Below are 19,140 nucleotides of genomic sequence, written 5' to 3' on the forward strand. Positions count from 1 at the left end.
AATGAAATTGAATTATAAATCAAAAGCTTTGGAACGGCTGAGGTTTCCTTATTGAATCCCTTTTGTGCCTCCAAAATTAGGATTGTCAATCAAAACCAACAGGTGGTGTATGGTTACAGAGAGTGAAGCCCCTCTCACAGGATACTTTCTTTTAGGAAACCAATCAGAACTGGCACTGACATGATGAGGCAGACCTGTCAGCAGAGCTGGGGTATATAAAGTGAAACAACTATGTTAGCACTTCTGAGCAGTCGTGCATTCCCCGCCTCGCCTCGGGTGTAGGGATTGCAAAAAAACAAAACTACACTGTCAAGACCGTGTAGTTTTGTTTTTTATGATTAGAGGCTCTACAATTCTCATGCTGGGATTGTCTAAAAAAATCTTACTTGGGATAAGGACGTCGTTCAAGAAGATTTCGTTGGGCTTAGCCCACTCTTGCAGGCACTTTGAGAGATCAGGTTAGTAGCATGTTTCTACTGGTGTAAAAAAGGTTTTATCGGTCATTAATAATCCTGATACAATCTATTTTTTATAAATTTGTTCACGGGGGGTATAGGTTTCAGGAATAGACAGAGCACTTAAATTCTCTGTCAAGTTTATATCTTAAATTACTGGAGTAAGCTTTGGTAACTCTCAGCAAAACGTGGTTTTTTACAGTATATTTTATTGTTAAAGACTATATAAATTAAGGTTTTAAAAGTGTATGGAAACATGTGCTGAACTTAAAAACTCCTTTCTCTTGCGAGTGTTCAAGGTTATGCTACTGAGAGATAAACTGAGAAGCTCCCAGAATAGCTCTGATAAAATGCATATGGTATCAGCTAAGCACTGATGACTTTTTAAGGGAAACAACTGCTAAGGTATCAGTTACATGGCAGCTCTGGAACACTTGTCTGCTGTCATTCATAGCTGTAAAGGTTATTTCTGGAACATGACATTTCAGACACATACTTTCAATTCTAATTATACAAGAAGCCTTATAAGATCAGATCTTCATCACCAGAATTTACCTAGACAATGAAAGAGATAAACTTTGTGTGAACTCAATGACAGTTTTACTTAATTGAATTATTTCTGATCTATTCTGAAGTAAGGAAACTACACATATATACAAGCTTTCATAATGTTTCCATATATTTTAGCTGAGCTTCAAAACATAGTCATAACTTGAGCTGAAAATCTCGATACATTATCCAGTTCTGCCCTTATGCACTTACTGTATGTACACATCAGGCCCTGACTTCTATGAAGGCATTCATGTAATGAAAGAATTTTTACCCCTATGAAAGGTAAAATAAATTTGGCTCAGAGTGAAAGAAACTTTGCTTTCTCATTTTTGAGTTAAGCTTGGGGTTGTCACAAAATCTGGCACAAAAGCCAAAGTAAACTGAAGTAAATATGTGAGCAAGATTGGCTTGAAAAAATTGTGGGGTTAACTCCTGTTTGTTAAGACTTGATCTGCTCTCAGGGGAATTTTATTATGAGAAACATTGTAACTTTAATAGATGTATACTACTATTAAAAAGATACTAGCTACATTTTTAATAACCACACGATTTTACATCAGTAAATAAATATGCTCAGGCAAATATAAAACACTGACACAGAAGCTTTTCTGGTGTAGTGTGCTATTTCAAAGTAGGATCTTTTGGCATAGCAAGAGAAAGCAAACTTTCTTTCAGATTTCACATGGCTCTGCAGTTGTTCAAGCCATCAGTGTCAGTGGCTACCTTATATCCTAGCTCACATTTCGAAGGTTGCTGTCTTCCCATATTCAAAATTCCACTGAAATACTCTCTAAGAAAGACTAGAATTTTATCTGCATCTTTAATGTCAATATGCTTCTGTGAAAAGAAGTTATTCACTACTTACAGACTGCTTTTAAAATTGTCTTCTGTCATTTTGATCATTATTATGAGCCAAATACATTGACGACCTTCACATTCTTTCAGTTCTGCTTAGTGACCTAGATATATTCTTATTGGAGAATGCAAATGCTTTGCACCAACAAAACATTTTAAAAAATTATACATGGAAATTATTTTCTCTTCAGATAAAAAAGTTAATAGATGAATAGAGGCTGGATGACCTGTGGAAGGTCATGCAGTGAGTCAAGCAGAATTTTGTCTTCTGCTGCACACTTGCAATGCCAAAGCACAGCTCCACTAAAGATAATGGTTTCACATCCAACTCAGCCAAGCATTCTCTAAGAATAATTTGCCATACAACTTTGTCAAAATCTACACTCTTCACATTTCACCAGGTCATTCTGATTTAAAACTTACTAGAGTAAATTGTTCTGAAAATAATTACAAATACTCTTAAAATCTAGCAAGAAAGGAGTGCGTATAATAACATTGTCACTATTTATCTCTAATGATGGGGTTTTTTTGCTTGCAGAGTGCCTGTAAAGATGACGACAAAAGCACCAACATTTACGCAGCCATTACAAAGTGTTGTGGCACTGGAGGGTAGTGCCGCAACCTTTGAGGCTCATATTAGTGGTAAGGTTTTGCTTCATTCTTCCAAGATTTATTATTTTTTATTACTATTTTTTCCAAATGTTTATGCTTAGAAAAATGATAACACTTTCTATAGATCATAATATGACCTGAATGGGTAAAGATGAGTACTGAAATATGGATATATATCTATATTATACAGTACTGATCAGCACTGTGAGGTGCTGTCAAATATCTACAAACAGGCTGCATAAAGTTACTGACCGAGCAGTAGGCAGTCATCCTGCCATGCCACTGGTGTCTAATTCTCATATATGTCAGAACCAGCAAAACTGGGGTAAATACCTTTAAAATATACACATAAGGATACATACTCTGCTAATAAGGGAACTTTATACAGGTACAGAGAGAATAATCTTGTTTGAATGGTGATTGGACAGAATGAGGAGTGAAGGTGCAAAGGGCAAGGCTTGTGCTAGCTCTTCAATGACCTTGTACTAAGCCTTACTCTTACTCTAGCTAAGCTGTATTTCTCCCTCCTGTGTCCTTAAGTTTACTTAATTCCAGAGTTCTAGCAACGGGGTTAAAAGCACAAAATCTAGGTCCACCTGGTGACTGAAAAGGGTAGAAAACCCTAGTATGCTAGATAATAGATTCGTATGGTGGTCATGATGGTAGCTCAAGGCTGGATTAATATAATTTAAGATGTTGATGTGAGTTGAAGATGCCAGATTCCATATAATTTAAAGGATACTTCATTTCTCCAGTCTACGTGGTATTCAAACACCCTATCTTGTGCAAAACCCCATGGAAACTCCTGAGATAACGTTACCAGATAACCAACACCCTGTTCTAAGAGTGTCTCTGACCTCGGCAGTGACTAAGGAGAAATGACATGTGTTCTCTGCTGATGGAATTATATTGTCTTACAGGCATTAGCAATGTGATGATCCACATACCATAAAATACTACTCAGATGCTCTGTGACAGGTGCAAACACATGATCTGTCCAACTATAAAGATCTCTGACATCTATAATCCACTGTGGTTCATCCCCTGGTCCCTTTGGATAACACTGGCCCACATGTCATGTAGTCTACATCCATGATATTTTTTCATGGCATATTCTGTTCTTTGGCCCTTGATCTTCAGTTAATTGCCCCGATCTTCTCTTCTTGCCTGTACACTGAAAAGTTTTTCCATGGTTGATTACAATACTTATAATTATTACAAATATGTAAATATATCATCAGAACAAGATAGGATGTTAATATGACTCAATGTATGATATTGGCTATTTTCATTTGTGTGATATCATGGAATACTTGGGAGGGGAACTTGATTTCTTACTAAGTGAAGCTACATCAGTTTTTCTAATAATATGCCATATTGGATGTTAGTTTCAAATATCTTGCAAGTCAATCTCTTGTTAGCTTTTGTTCACATTGTGAGATTCTGGTATATCTTTCCTGCCCCAAAAGCATCCACCAATGTTGAAAGATGAAACAGTGGCTTGCCATTTAGTTTTTCTAAGGCGTTACAAATAGGAGAGTTTTATTTCTTGAACTAATTGCATAAAGGACTACAGAGCTTTATTCTGCCCTTCCTATCCATAATGAAATATTGTGAATTTGAAATGAAGAATTTCTTTTTATCTCTGATAACACTGGCTTTTTATATACAAGTCAAGTATTAATACAGAGCTACAATTCAAATGTGAAGAGTTCAGTTAATCTAAGGGTATCCAGAAGAGCTTAGCAACCACCTGAGATGCAATTTTGCTGTGTGTAAACTAGAACAAATGAATTTTACTGTTATATTAGACTGTAAATTAAGTGCCACATTACAAAATACCCAGCATGTTACAGAAATCTCAGAAAGCACAGAATGCACAAACCCTGTCATTAAAAGCAGTAAATGCCAGAGCAGTGGGAGTCCTGCTGGGTCAGCAGTGGCTGAGGGGTCATGAGACAAGGAAGTCAGAAGTTCTGCCAGCATTAGAACTGTGCCCATCCTCATGTCTCCACAGCATTGATCAAATTTGATTTTTTTTCATAAAGAAACCTGTACCCTGCTTACCTTTCTTTGAACTTATATTTTCAGGTATTACCCAGTGCAAGACAACCTTTAAACTCTGCTTATTGTTGAAAGCAGCACATAGATTGAACACAAGTTGGCAGTTCTTCTCATGTCATTGTCAGAAGAGTCTCATTGAATTCAATTACTTTAGTAGTGGATTTGAGGCACTTTGGGTTGATTTTCTTCTTTTTGGCATTAAAGCTCAAAAAACCTCAAGGACAATTGAATGAAAAATGAACAAAATGAAAAAGATTGTCCTAATAATTAATAGTCAAATCATAGTGTCATTTGGCACATGTAGAAGCAAATCCCTATTCTGTATAGACCAGGCAAAAATATCTATAATCTGAGGTAGATCTTACCCTTTAGTGCCTAGTTTGGTGGCATGGGATAGCAGAGTGCTAGTAAATTTGTGGAGTTGAGTTTTTTTAATTATAAATTTGGGCTTAGATTTTCAAAATGGCTTCTAACTTTGGGTCCCTTGGATATAGCAGTTTGAGGCATCAAAATATACTCCATTTCTAGAATGCAGACCTTTTCAACGTCCCACATAAATTCCCATGTTTGCTAATCATCATATAATGCTGCCCCAAGAAAATAAAACATTTTGATGTTACAAGAAATTCTCTATAGAGGACACGTTTTTGGTTGCCTACCTTAAAATGTTTTTAAACTAATTTTCACAAAATGTTGAAGACACATAGATCTGAATGGAATAACTGGGATCTGCTGAATACTCAGTGTTTATGGTGATAATACCCAAGTTGTCCTACACTAGTAGTACAAAATTGAATTATACGTTCCCATCAGGGCTGTTTGATAACTTCCATCTATGAAATTAGTAATGCTTAGAAGTACTTTTAGCTTTTGGTTTCTAATCCTCTCTAAAACTGTCCACACTGTGTGTGAGAGTTTGTTTTATGTCATTTTCCTGGTACATTAAAATCCCTAATGATTTACTTGGTTTATAGGAGGGATACACTAGAAAGGAAGCAGAATTCTGTGGCCCTAGGGTTTTCCAAACCACGGAATAGAACTGGGAAAATTGTAAATACAGTCTTGGATTTCATTCCTGAGCCCCAGTGCAGTTCAGTTGGTGATTTGGGCTGAGTGGAGAAATACATGAAGTGAATTTGCAGGAATTTTAATTTTTGAAGAAGTGGTGTTCTAGGACTACAAAAAGGACTTTGAGCTGGAACTAGCTCCTTAAATTAGCTGTTCTGCTTACATGGCTCATATAAAAATTTTATTTATTCATCAAATGGATTTCAGTTGCTCAATAAATTTGGCAGAGTAGAAAACTGTGAAGAGAATTTCCACTGGGAATCTAAAATCACCATTAGTTTTTTCTGACCAGAAGAGTCTTGCTCATGACCCTGATAACAAAAGAATAATATATTTGAACGAGATCAATATATTTGAAAAGATCAGCAGGTTCCAGATGACTGCTGTCACCAAATTCAAAAAATTTGAGAAAAAGGAATCAAAAACCCCAAAACTTGGAAAGCACTTGATTTTAATGTCTACAGCAGTCACTTTTTCTGTCACTTCATTTTTCTAAAAACATATAGTGTTAGAAAAATACTTAACTTGGTTGGAAGTACTGATTTTTACATTGTCTCCAAACTATGGGACAGGATAAATTTGTTATCAATAAGCAGTCCTTCTTAGATACTAGCAAATAAATTTTAAAAGTACCTCACGTGCTTTAATCCATCCCTCTCATGATTATGATGAACTTTTATTCCTGAACAGGATTGCCAAACACTACAGTCCCCTCCTTATTCAAGTGATTTCCTAAATGCAGGAGCTTGTGCAGCTGCCCTATTGCTCTGTGCATTTTAAAGACCTTTCTACAATTCCTTTGCCCCTGTGTCACTGGACATATAACCATATATCAGTGCCTATGCCATTATGCTCCACTATAACCACGAATACACAAGTACGTATTATGGTAATTTTTTATATCTGGCATTTCATAGCATCTTAGTCTCCGTTTGTCTTCCTTTTTCTTTAGGTTTCCCAGTTCCTGAGGTGAACTGGTATCGGGATGGCCAGGTTCTCTCTGCTGAAACTCTGCCCGGTGTGCAGATCTCGTTTAGTGATGGCCGCGCTAAACTGGTGATCCCCACCGTGACAGAAGCAAACAGTGGAAGATACACCGTACAAGCCACCAATGGATCTGGGCAAGCAACTAGTACTGCTGAGCTGCTTGTCACAGGTATAATGCAGCTAAAGAAATGCTCCTCTATCTGCTAGCAATGTGAGAAAGAGAGTGATAGCAGAAGAGTCACAGATAATGAAAAAAGTTCAGATTTGAAATATATGGTCAGCAAAATATAGCAAACCACTCTCCTTTTCCTAAAGCAGTCTAGAATTCAGCATATGTTCTCACCAGGAATGTCTAATGGTGTCCTTTGTACTTTAGCTGTATAAAGTTTAATCCTGATCTTGTAAACTCTTATTCACAATTGCAAGCTTCTGGCTTAGCCCTCTATATCTCCACTCGTGATCTGTCACACTGGGTATATTCAAACTACTCATAAAAGAAAGGATAAAGTTCTTCAGGATGGAGACCCTAATGATATTTAATGAAATAAATGATATTTAACAGAATAACTCACATAAAGGGCCAAGAGTCTGTGCTTAATGCCTATGGTTATAATCAGTGTATCAGTAATTCTAGAAACATTTGCAATTATGGGCATAATCAAAAATATCAGTAATTTTAAATGCAAGAAAAAAAGCTAATCAACTCCTAATGTTTTGAATGTTTCAGAAGTTTCTATCATCTGTCAGTAGCATGTGAAAGAAAAATAGACCTTGTGCACGTCTAGTAATGAAAATATCTAGTCCTTACAGTTCTTTTTAACAAACACTATTGTTTTTCTATTTACTTCTTCAATAAAAATGCAGCTGGAACAGCACCACCAAACTTCTCACAACGACTACAGAGCATGACTGCAAGGCAGGGAAGTCAAGTTCGACTTGATGTAAGAGTGACTGGAATCCCTACACCTGTGGTGAAGTTCTATCGGGATGGAGTAGAAATCAAAAGCTCCCCCGATTTTAAAATTTTACAAGAAGGAGACCTTTACAGCCTAATAATTGCAGAAGCATACCCTGAAGACTCCGGCACCTATTCAGTAAATGCCACAAATAGTATGGGACGTGCTACTTCAACAGCTGAACTGCTAATTCAAGGTAACAGAATTGAAGTTGCAAGCCATGAAAATAGGAGACCATTCATTGCAGTGGTTCAATACGCAGCACTTCATCGATGTGATATCAATAAGTTAATTTATAACTTCTTTCTAAGGAGTTATTAACTTGCTGTGAAAAAAACAGTGTCTTTGATGAAATTTGCCAAAGGTTTTTTTCTGAGATATAAAAGTACCTTTTCTCCAGAATGGGTCTTCTTTAAATGCAAGGTACAATAGATAGATTAAAGTGTGGGATACTTTGCATTGTTCTCATTTTGTATTTGATAGCTGACTTTGATAGAATAAATATGTTAGACTGCATAACTGTACAAGGTGTTGTAAATGAGGGAGGCGAGGATGAAGACAGTTCTTAGATAGAGAATTGTAGCTGTGAGTCATGCTACCCAGAGTACTCTTGCTTGGATTTCACTTCATTCAGGCTTCCAGACTCTGTGATCATTTCAGATCTAGGACTGATATGAAGAATCAACAATAAATGTGTTCTGGTTTGGTTTTTGTTGGTTTTTTTTTTCTAATGACTTAGTAGTGCGGTGATATTGTTTCAACTATTTTCACAATTATCGGTCTATAGATATTGCAGAAAAAACAGATAGTTGCTTAATTACTTTTCTGTTGTTTATATAATTTTTTATATAGTTGGAATTGACCTTTCATTCATTTCTGCAACTGTTTTTTGATTGTTGGCATATGAAATTCTCCTGACCACATTTTCTCTCCCAAAAGGTGAGGAAGAAGCCGTTCCTGCTAAAAAGACAAAGACAATTGTTTCGACTGCTCAGATTTCACAAACAAGACAAGCCAGAATTGAAAAGGTATAATTTCCAAAAACAAAGCAGGTAAGGCTAAAATGTGGATGATTACTTCTACAGTATCTCACCCTAGTATTTTTCTCTTGTTTTTCATTGTAGAAGACTGAAGCCCACTTTGATGCCAGATCACTTACAAGTGTTGAAATGATTATAGAAGGTGCAGCCGCCCAACAGCTCCCACACAAAGCACCTCCACGAATGCCTCCTAGACCTACATCAAAATCACCAACCCCACCAACTGCTGCAAAAGCACAAATGGCACGACAGCAATCACCATCTCCTGTTAGACAATCACCATCACCTGTAAGACATGTCAGAGCACCAACACCCTCACCAGTAAGGTAAAACTATCATTGTTTCAAACAATATTGTTTTTTAATCACTTTCACGTATAGCAGTAATGCTGTAGCATGAGAGCATGGTATAAAATGGCACTTATTACTGAGTTTATTTTGGTGGCTAGTTATAATGTGCTATACTTGCCACTACTACCAGAAGTCTGTGCCTCCTATGTACACTTTCTGTCCAGTGTGAAAGAAAATCCTTTTTGATTGCCTTGTATAGAGCCAAAGTAGCACTCAAAGCTCCAAGATCAAGATGAAAGGGAAGAAAACAGTATGGCAGTTGGCCCTTGATTATTTTAGATGAACAGAGAAAAGAGCAATGGCATTGATGAGTGACAAACATAATGAAAGGATATGGAAAAAAATGTGAACACATGTTCCATGTGTGTACTGGTAATGACTGTAGAAATAATGTTTTGAAGGTAGGCAAGCTAAAGGTGGTTATGGAAAAATGAAGTTTAGCTCTGCTGTGTAGAGCCTCTTGTGAGGGAAAGTGAGTGGTTTGAAGAGCAGGGCTCGTGGTCTCAGAGACCCCATGACATCTGTGCTGAGAGGCAGGTAAAGAGAAGATTGCTTTGGAAATCCTGCAGTTGCAGTATCCTGAAGCAGCTTCATCATGGAAGGAATATCTCCAACCTGAGTGCCCAGAAGAGCCCCATTTAAGTTGTCAGAGCTATGCACGCTGGTGAATTTTGCCCCACTGAGAATAACTTGAAAGGACAGGAAGAAACGGATTGATAGTAACTAGCAATAACTAGCAAACTGCAAACACAGAAAAAGGATTAAATAGTGCCATCTAGAGAGCATATGGAACTAGAAGTTTGTACTCCCTTGCTAGTCAGACCACTTTTAGACAACACAACACATTAGAAAATATATCTAAAAAGTTAAATGATGATGCTGCCCCCTAGTGATGCTATTTGTTAACGTTCTCTGGGAAATACAGCACAAAAAAATTCCACTCCGAGAAATTCTAAGTTAGAAAGCCTATTAAAGTATTTTGGAAAATGCTTTAAAACTGTCTGCTAGGATTAGGATTGAATTTTTCAAAATTTAGAAACTAGCACTTTCCAAATGGCTAACAATTATTATGGTTGAGATTTGTAAATATAAGTATGGGGAAAAAGATAGGCACTGATCAGAAGCTTGCCTGGAGTATGAGTACATGTATGGATGTCACATGGAAATGAGATGTGGTACAGTAGTAGATACAGTTGTTTTTCTACGTGTTTGCCACAGTTTGGTTACATTAACCATTTTGTCTCTCTACAGAGACTGGACTACGAATGTAATATGTAATACTTACAGCATGTAAGCCTTTTATATTATTCCTATTAGGAGAATTAGGATAGAGCAAATGGAAAGTCATGATGAATTTTTGTATTTTAAATATATGTGCTTGAGTGAAATTTCCTTTACCACTTGCTCTTATTTCTTTCTGGAAACTAGGATACCACAAAGACATTTTACAGTTATGAGTATGACAAAACCACACATATTAGGCATATTGTTAGGCACATAGGTTAGTGTAATTTACAAGTCAAACACCTCAAAAATTTTTTAAAATCAAACTATATATTACTGAATGTACCCTAATTATGGAGTGAAACCAAGTTCAGGACGAAGTTTTTTTATACAGTTGTCATTGTATGACACTGGATTAATTACATCAATACTCTGATTTTTTTCAATAGGTCGGTTTCTCCTGCTGGAAGGATCTCCACCTCCCCTATCAGACCAGTGAAGTCTCCATCTCCAATTCGTAAACCACATGTAGTGACAACAGTTGGGGCTGAAGTCCTTCCTCCTTGGAAGCAGGAAGGATATGCTGCAACCATGGAAGCCCAGATGAAGGAAACAAGAGTATCTACAAGCACTACCCAAATAACTGAAGAGAGATGGGAGGGGACATATGGGGTCCAAGAACAAGTTACCGTTACTGGTGCTACTGCTGGCGAGGTGGTGACTGGTGCTAGAGAGGTAAAGTCTACTACTGGAAAAAACATTGGGTTTGCTTTATGTGGGGTCTCACTACTGCTGAATAGTTCTGCTAAATGGCATCTGAGAGGCTGTGTGTAAAAACCTGTGTATCTGCTGTTGAGTTCTGCTGCAAATACAGAAATGCTTCTTTGCAACATGTGTCTCTGTACTTGTTTTGTGCTTCTTCTGAATGTATGCAAAACATGAAAAAATGTTTTTTGATGTGACTAATATAGGTGAGAAAGGACAGTGAAAAAACAGCAGCTGTTGCTACGGTTGTTGCTGCTGTGGATCAAGCCATGGTGAGAGAACCAGCTCCAGGTGTTGTAGAGCAAACTGCTAAAAGGACAGCAATGACTGCAGTCCACGTTCAACCTGTTCAGGAGCAGGTAGAAATAGAGCACAGACATTCTCTGATTTCCCTTTTATCCCTTCATCCAACATGCAAACAAGGCATGACTGACTGTGAGGAATTAACCAGATATTACCCAGTGCACTGCAAAAGCATGCATACTCATATAGAGAAGCTAGATGTAAACGAATGCTCGTGGTTCACTTATCCATTGCATTCCATCATAGCAGGATTGAACTAATTATTCTTAAACTGTTTTTAAGGTTAAGAATTCCTTCTATGAAAGTGACCCTCTATTCTTCCTTTTCATTGCTAACATTATTCTTACAATGATGAAGTTTTTTCTCTAATATCTCATTTATAATTTCCCCCCTAGGAATAAAATAATTCTCCCTTAGTATTTTTCCTTCACTTGCATTCCTCTCTTATTTTTCCTTCTCCTCTTATTTTGATGGTCAATTTGTTAAAGTGAATTTTAAGGCTTGGGTTTTTTGTTTGTTGCTATAAAAATTCAGATGAAAAAGGAGGCAACGGTAGTAGTTACCAGTGATAAATCCACAAAACAAACAGTGATATCAAGAACTAGAGAAGGAATTGTCACTTCACAAGAACAAAGGCACATCTCTCATGAAAAGGTGAATACAGATGTTACCAGTGATTGTTATACCCTACCTTGTTCAAAAATCTAATATCTCATACACAAGACAAGCCTATGAACAAGACAAATGATATACCATTATGCTATTTTTCTCTTTTATATACGTTCGCTCTCCCAGTTTGCATTGCTATTATTTTCCTGTCTCTCCTTGATGGTAACTGTCTTTCCTTTTTTATTTCACTTCCACTATTAATACCTAAGAATGTGATAGATAAACTCGCAAAACATTAATTTAGAAAAACTCTCTTTTTCATATATTGTAAGGTAATTTACTAGCTAGTATTCATAATCACTTAAAGAACTGACATGTAGGAAATAGTTCTTAAATTTGGTTACGCTTTTTTTTTCTGATTTTGTCTCTAAGCTTGCCATTTGTAGCCTGCTTTGTTTGTTGGCAGCACAGTGGGTCAGAAAAAGGAGGAAAAACTCATTCTGCATTAAAATCAAATTTGAAAATACTGATGAATGATTTGAATTCAGATTATTTTAGCATGTATTTTATCAGAAAAATATGATTTAATGGAAGACTGGCTTTTATAGAGAAGATTACATTTGCAATGTAGTTGAAATGTGTAAGGAAGAAAGTGTAACCTATCTTTAAAGCACTTAGAAACAGAAATTCACCTGGGCATTACACCTGAATTTGGCATCTGAATTCTTGTCAAAGTGAAAGTTACCTAAAACTTGGTTTTAATATCCTACACTTTCTCAAACTGATTATAATGCAGGACAGTTTTCCTCTGAGCCATTTTTTAAAATTTTTATTACTGCTTTCAATATCAAAGCAAGCATTTGTGGAATGTTTTATTATTTTTATGTTAAATCTTTTATACAAAGTCTGTTTATGTTGTTATTGTTGTCTCCAGACCAGATGATTTCAAAATACAGAGTTTGACATTCTTCCTCCCTTTTTTTCTATCCTTTTTTCCAAATGCATTGAAAATCACATACCTTATATTTTAAAATAATATATCATTTAAACTTCTTTATTTGTAAATGTCCAGGTGAGAAAAGAACCAGAGAAAACTCCGGTACCCACAGTAATAATTGCCACAGACAGAGCCAGAGAACAAGAAAGAATATCAAGAGCTAGAGAAGAAATATCTACCACACATGAGCAGGTGCACGTAGCTCATGAAAAGGTAAATAAATGTTACAATCTTTAGTTCATTGAGATACTCTAATAAGTTTATAAAACATCATTCTTCATCACATGTGCTGTGTAACTTTGCTGTCCTTCTTTATGAAAAGAAGGTTACAAAATAAAAACTTTATAAAGCAAGTTATTCCAGAGATAAGGCCAGAACTGCAGGTCAGTTCCACTGACCTCATAGCAGCTCTGTCTACAGAGGAGTGCAGCTGCCCTTCTGATCCTTTGGGCATTATGGCTTTTATTGCCAGGGTACACAGATTTTCATCTGATGCTTAATGACTTCTTTTTTCTCTGAAGGTAGATTTCTGAATATAAATTGTAAAGGTTATCTTTCAGGACATGATATTTAGTGAAGTTTGATTTAATGAAGTTCATATTTGTGTGAGGACTGAATGCATCTGTTAGACCATATTGCGGAACCACTGTTTGCTGGAGTAACTGATGAAATAGTTCTATCTACTAATGGGAACAAATGTTAAGTCAGTAATAATAATTTTTATTCAAACATTTTCTGCAAAACATAGCAATGATACATCACAATTAACTAGGAAGTGGGAAGATTCTTCTCTAATTCACAGTGCAGATGAATGCACTATGTTAATGGCTTTGAATGCACTTCTCTCAGCTAGCATATAAGATGGGCTATAACTTGGTTATAAAGCAATTATTCCAATTCTGAAGTGATGTTTATATCTTATTAATATACATTCTGAAACCTTATCCTGCATTCCCAAAAAGCTGTGTAATTTTGACAACAGTCATAATTGATTACTATTATTTTTCTTTACCATAAAAAATAGATAAGAAGGGAAGATATGAAACCTTCTGTACCTAAGGTAGTAATTACCACTGATAAACCTAGACCACCGGTCACAATATCGAAAAGTAAAGAAAGAATTGCTACCAAACAAGAACAAATCACCATAACACATGGAAAGGTGAATAGCACTATTATAACCATAACTGGTTTTTATCCTTTCTTCTTTACAAACCTCATGTTTTCCTCAAAAAATACTAACTATACTTTTCAAGCTCACTTTTTTTTTTACGATTATTCAACTGACAAACTTTTAGACCTATTGCTAATTAGACTAAATTATTTCACCTCTATCTTCCTCTTCTGTTTTCCTTAATAGGATGCTCATAATTATTTTCTGACTGACTTTTGGAATGGACTGACTGATTCCTGAAATGCATTTTAACTTTTTTTTTTTAAAATAATTACTTTTATTCAAATAAGTGCCAAGGTGTAACAATACTTACCAGTATACATATAATAGAGAGATGTGTGCAATGCACAAGGATCTAACCACTTAATCCTCCTTCCCTGTTACCATTCTAAAATGTTTTCTCATTGTTCAAATATCTTTCAAGATCATATGTAAACAAAACTATTTTGTCTGCTATAAAAACTAGATTAAAAAGGAAGCTAAGAAAACTACCGTAGTTCCAAAAATAATTGCCACTGATAAAACCAAAGCACCAGTCACAGTGTCCAGAACTGGCAAGAAATTACAACCAATGCACTGTTACAATTTGGTTTATCTGCAAACCTCACTCTTAAGAGCTGTTTTGCTACAACAGAATGCTCTCAAATTAATTCCTGATAATATACCCATTAAGTGTGATGATTGTCAAGTAACAGAGTCAGTATGATTATGTTTCTAGTGATCAAGATGTTTATATTCCACCCTGTTAGGAAATGTCACCTTTAAGGCTACAGCCAGATTTCTCTGTGACAGCCTCCTCCCTATCAACGACATTCAAGTAATGTTTACTTGTTCAAATTTCTGGCTCTGCAATTCTTATTTCTACAAGATGATTCCTTGTAACTTTATGGTTGTCAGATAAAAAAACTTTCTCTATTAAGATTTGAATTATTCTTTGTACAATACAAACTTTAATGTCCATTCAGGTCCGCCCAATTTATTACTTCTGACAATCAGGCACTTGTTGATACTTCTTTGTTCCAGTAGGACTGTCAAAGTAGAAAAGTCTTCTGTTACAATAAAGCCAGGAACTTTCATATGTGGGAGAATAGCATAGTTACCAACAGCTTTTATTTAAAATCTATGTATCTTCACTGTAGTACCTTCATAAAATAGTTTTATAAAATATAAGTAAATGAACATAGCATATAAAATGCACTCAGAGGAGTCAATCTGCTAAGGAATTTCAATTGCTTGTTGGATGATGTAAATTTAGGGCCAAATGCAAGTCACTATAAGCAATTATTTTGAAATTGGCAATGATACTGAATAAGAGGTCCTTGTTACCTAAATACTACTTTAATAAGAAAACACAATCTCTGTAAACAATCACATTTTGGCCTCACTTAAGTTATTTTAGTTTAAGTTGATAACAATTTCAAAATAAGCATGAAATGATCTATAGGTTTTTTCCCATTTACAAGGCATACATTTCATGTGTTCTGTTGCTATATCCAGATCATTTATGACAATAATGGTAAAAAATACTAGTAGTCATCCTATTACGTACTATTGGCTGACAGGGCAGAAGTTTGGACCCTGATAACATAGAAGCTGATAATATTTATCAGTTATTAGAAACACATAGAAGTCCTGATACAAATGCATTATTTCCAAATTACCAGAAATCTCAGTCTCCCTTCATTTGTAAAATCCTTTAAAATAGATTAGCACTGAATTAACAAATATCCCTGTGAAAAAGTTTTTATGGGTATATTTCTTAGTGAATACATTCACATCAGATGCTGGACACATTCCTTACATTCCTTATATTTAATAGTTGTATGGAGCTGATGAGCATACTTTAAAACTATGTGCACATTTACATACCTGCATACTCTTATACAAGTGGCAACAAATATGACTATAAAGTTTAAAAATGAGCTTGCAGACAAATATGTGTATAAACAGAGAAGCATAGGTATATTCTGAATGTGCAGAGCACTTAGAGAAAAAAATACATATTTGAATCTAGTGATTCTGAAGTGTATTTACAGGTGTATACTTTTGAGGTTTACATCATTACTTTTGCGTAACTACACTCTCTCCTTGCCTGGAATATACTGAACATTTTAACTATTTGTCATGTATACAAGTTTTCAAAATAATGATGAATATTTGTATAAATTCTGCCAACGTTATCTATAGACTGAAGCTGGAAAAAAGGCTGAAGCTGTAGCTACAGTCGTTGCAGCAGTTGATCAGGCACGCGTTCGATCACCCTGGCAACCTGAACTAGCAGAAGAAGCTCATGTAAAGCAGAAAACTGTGGAGTATGGCTATAAAGAGGACCATGTTTCTGAGGCCCCAGCAGAACATCACGTTGTCACTAAAGAAGTTAAAACTGTCTACGTTCCTCCTGAGAAACATATCTCAGCTGCTGAAAAGCAAGAAGTTCATATATCAAAAGAGGTTAGACTCAATTTACATCATATTCTTTTCCAGAAACCATGTCCCAGTGAAATCTGTTTCAGTTTGGAGAACAGCATCACATTTTCAACAACTTTTTTCATTGCTTTGTGTAGATAAAAAGAGCAACAGAAACTGAGAAAATATTTCATGTTGAACAGCCACGACCCCGCACAGCAAGTCCTCATTTCACGGTTGCCAAAGTTGCTGTTCCTAAACCAGATCATACATATGAGGTAAGTTAAAGTTGTATCCAAGAAGACCAGCATGCTCATTTTCAATACCCAGTAGGTGACCTATTTCATTTGACTTTTCCTCCCACTCCAGTGTGATGCTTTCCCAAGAAGAGTTGTATGCTCTCTACAGTTATTTTTGTAAGCTTGTTTGACTAATGAAGAACACTGCTGTAAACAGACAGATGAATTGCTAAAATGTGATTTATAATTATTAGTTATTTAACCAATTTTATAATCTGTTTGAGAATGCAGCTTCAGTACTTCCTGTCAAATAGTGAAATTATAGATATTTGTTGTGCAAATTATGTTTTTCAAAGAGCAGAAGTGTCCCTCTTCAATCTTATTACATGCATCAGTTCACTAGAGGACTGGAAAGAGTGCTTTTTTCTTCCTTGCAGATTAATATGTACTAAGCTATCTTTTTAAATAGAAAAAATCCAGACTGCATAATGTGACACCATCTATTTTTGAACGTTATTCTTTCCACTATTCTGTTTGACTCCTTCACATAGTATTAGAATTTCCCAGGTAATTAATTTTGTCATTCAAGCATACTTTCTCTCTTCACCTTAATTTTAAAAATTATTTTTTCCTAAAACATAACTAAACTATTAAAATATTTTTATTTAAATATTTGTGTATATTTTAAAAAATTATTTCACCTATAATAAGATTTTGAAATCTTCTCAGTTATTTTAATTACCAACAGTTATGTAATTAGTAATATTGTTTATTGCAGTATCAGACTAATTAAATGGAAAGCTAAGGCTTTAAGTGAAGAAATAGGGAGGACATTTCTTGTATTGCACTTAAGAACTTCTTAGCCATTTAAAGATCACATTTTAAAGTAAAAAAAAAATCTGAATGTTAGACACATAAAAAATAATACTAGGATATTACATAGCTGGTATTTTATTGATGCAATGTGATACTAGTATTCATTTTTGTATATATTGTTTTTTCAGTGTCAAAACGCAAGTAGCTAAAGAAGCAACTGCTGCATGTGCTATCTGCTCAAGAAATATACTCTCTCCTTTGAAAACAAAACTACAACAAATCTGAAATTTTTTCTCTTCTGTTCCTTAGGTTTCAATAGCTGGATCTGCCATGGCTACTCTAGAAAAAGAGTTATCAGCTACTTCTGCTGTGCAAAAGATCACCAAGCCTGTGAAGCCACCTCAGCTGAAGCCACATGAAGTCAGGATAAAAGCAGAGCCAGTTGCCCCTCCACAGTTTCCCTTTGGAGAGGGTGTTGAAACTAAAAAAGAGACAAGCATTAAAAGTGAAGCAGTGAGGGAAGAACGCCTGGTGTTCCAGAAAGAAAGTGAAGCAAAGGTATGTTATTAAGAGAATTTCTATCACTTTGACTAACTTTCATCTTAAAAAAATATAGAATAGCTTCCCTTTTTTTGTTGTTTTCTTACTGCAATTTTCCACTCCTAAAACATTTTGCTTTTATCTTTCTGTTACGCACAAATCTTTCTAAGGATCTAATAATTACCAATGACAAGCAAAAAATTTACATTATCTGATTTATTTTCTTATTTAATTTATGCTGTTTATGTCTTTGAGTTTGTTAGGTGTTTATTAATTATCCTTTGAATAACCTAGGTGACAGAAACTGCCAGAGTTCCAGTGCCTGCAGAAATCCCTGCTACTCCACCCACCTTAGTCTCAGTAAGTAATTTGTGTGTAGATTAGGGGAGTTACAATACATTTTCACCCTTTTTAATCTAATTTTCATCTCTGAAAACCTAACTATTGAAAGTTGGCTTTATTTAATCTTTTTAACTCTGTATTAGACTTACTGAGTCATATAATTTATCTCTGACACAAACTCTTCCGGATGTCTGTTAAGGAGGTGAATCTTCACAATTAGGTCACATAGAAGGTTGACCTATCTGCTCAAACATCAACCTACCATTTCATTTTATTAATAACAGTAATGTTCAGAGATCCTAAAATCCAGTTTCAAATACTTCCCTTTGGAAAATGCCTTTTTTTTTTTTCTTGGTTACACTGATGAACAGAACACTATTCTGAAGTAGATATTAAATTTTCCATTCAAATAGGTTTTACTTACTTAAGTGTCTGTTTAGTAGTGAAAATATATACTGACTGTGATACCTATTCTTTGTCATACAGGGCCTCAAAAATAAGACTGTGACTGAAGGTGAGTCTGTCACTCTGGAGTGCCATATATCTGGTCATCCTCAGCCTACCGTGACATGGTACAGAGAAGACTACAAGATTGAGAGCTCAATGGACTTCCAGATCACTTTTCAAGCAGGACTTGCTCGCCTTGTAATTCGTGAAGCCTTTGCAGAGGACAGTGGAAGATTTACCTGCACTGCTACCAATAAGGCTGGGAGCGTCAGCACATCTTGCCACTTACATGTGAAAGGTAAGTATATTTATAGAATCATAGCATTGTTTAGGTTGAAA

The 19,140-nt window shown here is 35.5% G+C and overlaps 1 protein-coding gene across 1 annotated transcript in view; it reads left to right on the forward strand.

The window, feature by feature from the left end:
• Positions 1-242: 242 nt before the first annotated feature.
• Positions 243-19,140, forward strand: part of TTN (titin) — a 244,337-nt gene continuing 225,439 nt past the window's right edge. The window contains exons 1-16 of the mRNA XM_064660725.1: positions 243-458; positions 2,401-2,504; positions 6,559-6,762; positions 7,458-7,745; positions 8,489-8,577; positions 8,674-8,915; positions 10,613-10,898; positions 11,135-11,287; positions 11,766-11,885; positions 12,913-13,050; positions 13,862-13,999; positions 16,199-16,462; positions 16,576-16,695; positions 17,782-18,030; positions 18,307-18,372; positions 18,841-19,099. Of these exons, the coding sequence (XP_064516795.1) occupies positions 2,414-2,504; positions 6,559-6,762; positions 7,458-7,745; positions 8,489-8,577; positions 8,674-8,915; positions 10,613-10,898; positions 11,135-11,287; positions 11,766-11,885; positions 12,913-13,050; positions 13,862-13,999; positions 16,199-16,462; positions 16,576-16,695; positions 17,782-18,030; positions 18,307-18,372; positions 18,841-19,099 (2,707 nt within the window). The 5' untranslated portion in view covers positions 243-458; positions 2,401-2,413. The remainder of the gene's footprint in view (positions 459-2,400; positions 2,505-6,558; positions 6,763-7,457; positions 7,746-8,488; positions 8,578-8,673; positions 8,916-10,612; positions 10,899-11,134; positions 11,288-11,765; positions 11,886-12,912; positions 13,051-13,861; positions 14,000-16,198; positions 16,463-16,575; positions 16,696-17,781; positions 18,031-18,306; positions 18,373-18,840; positions 19,100-19,140) is intronic.

The sequence above is a fragment of the Pseudopipra pipra genome, chromosome 7, assembly GCF_036250125.1.
Source record: "Pseudopipra pipra isolate bDixPip1 chromosome 7, bDixPip1.hap1, whole genome shotgun sequence".
NCBI classification, from domain to species: Eukaryota; Metazoa; Chordata; class Aves; order Passeriformes; family Pipridae; genus Pseudopipra; species Pseudopipra pipra.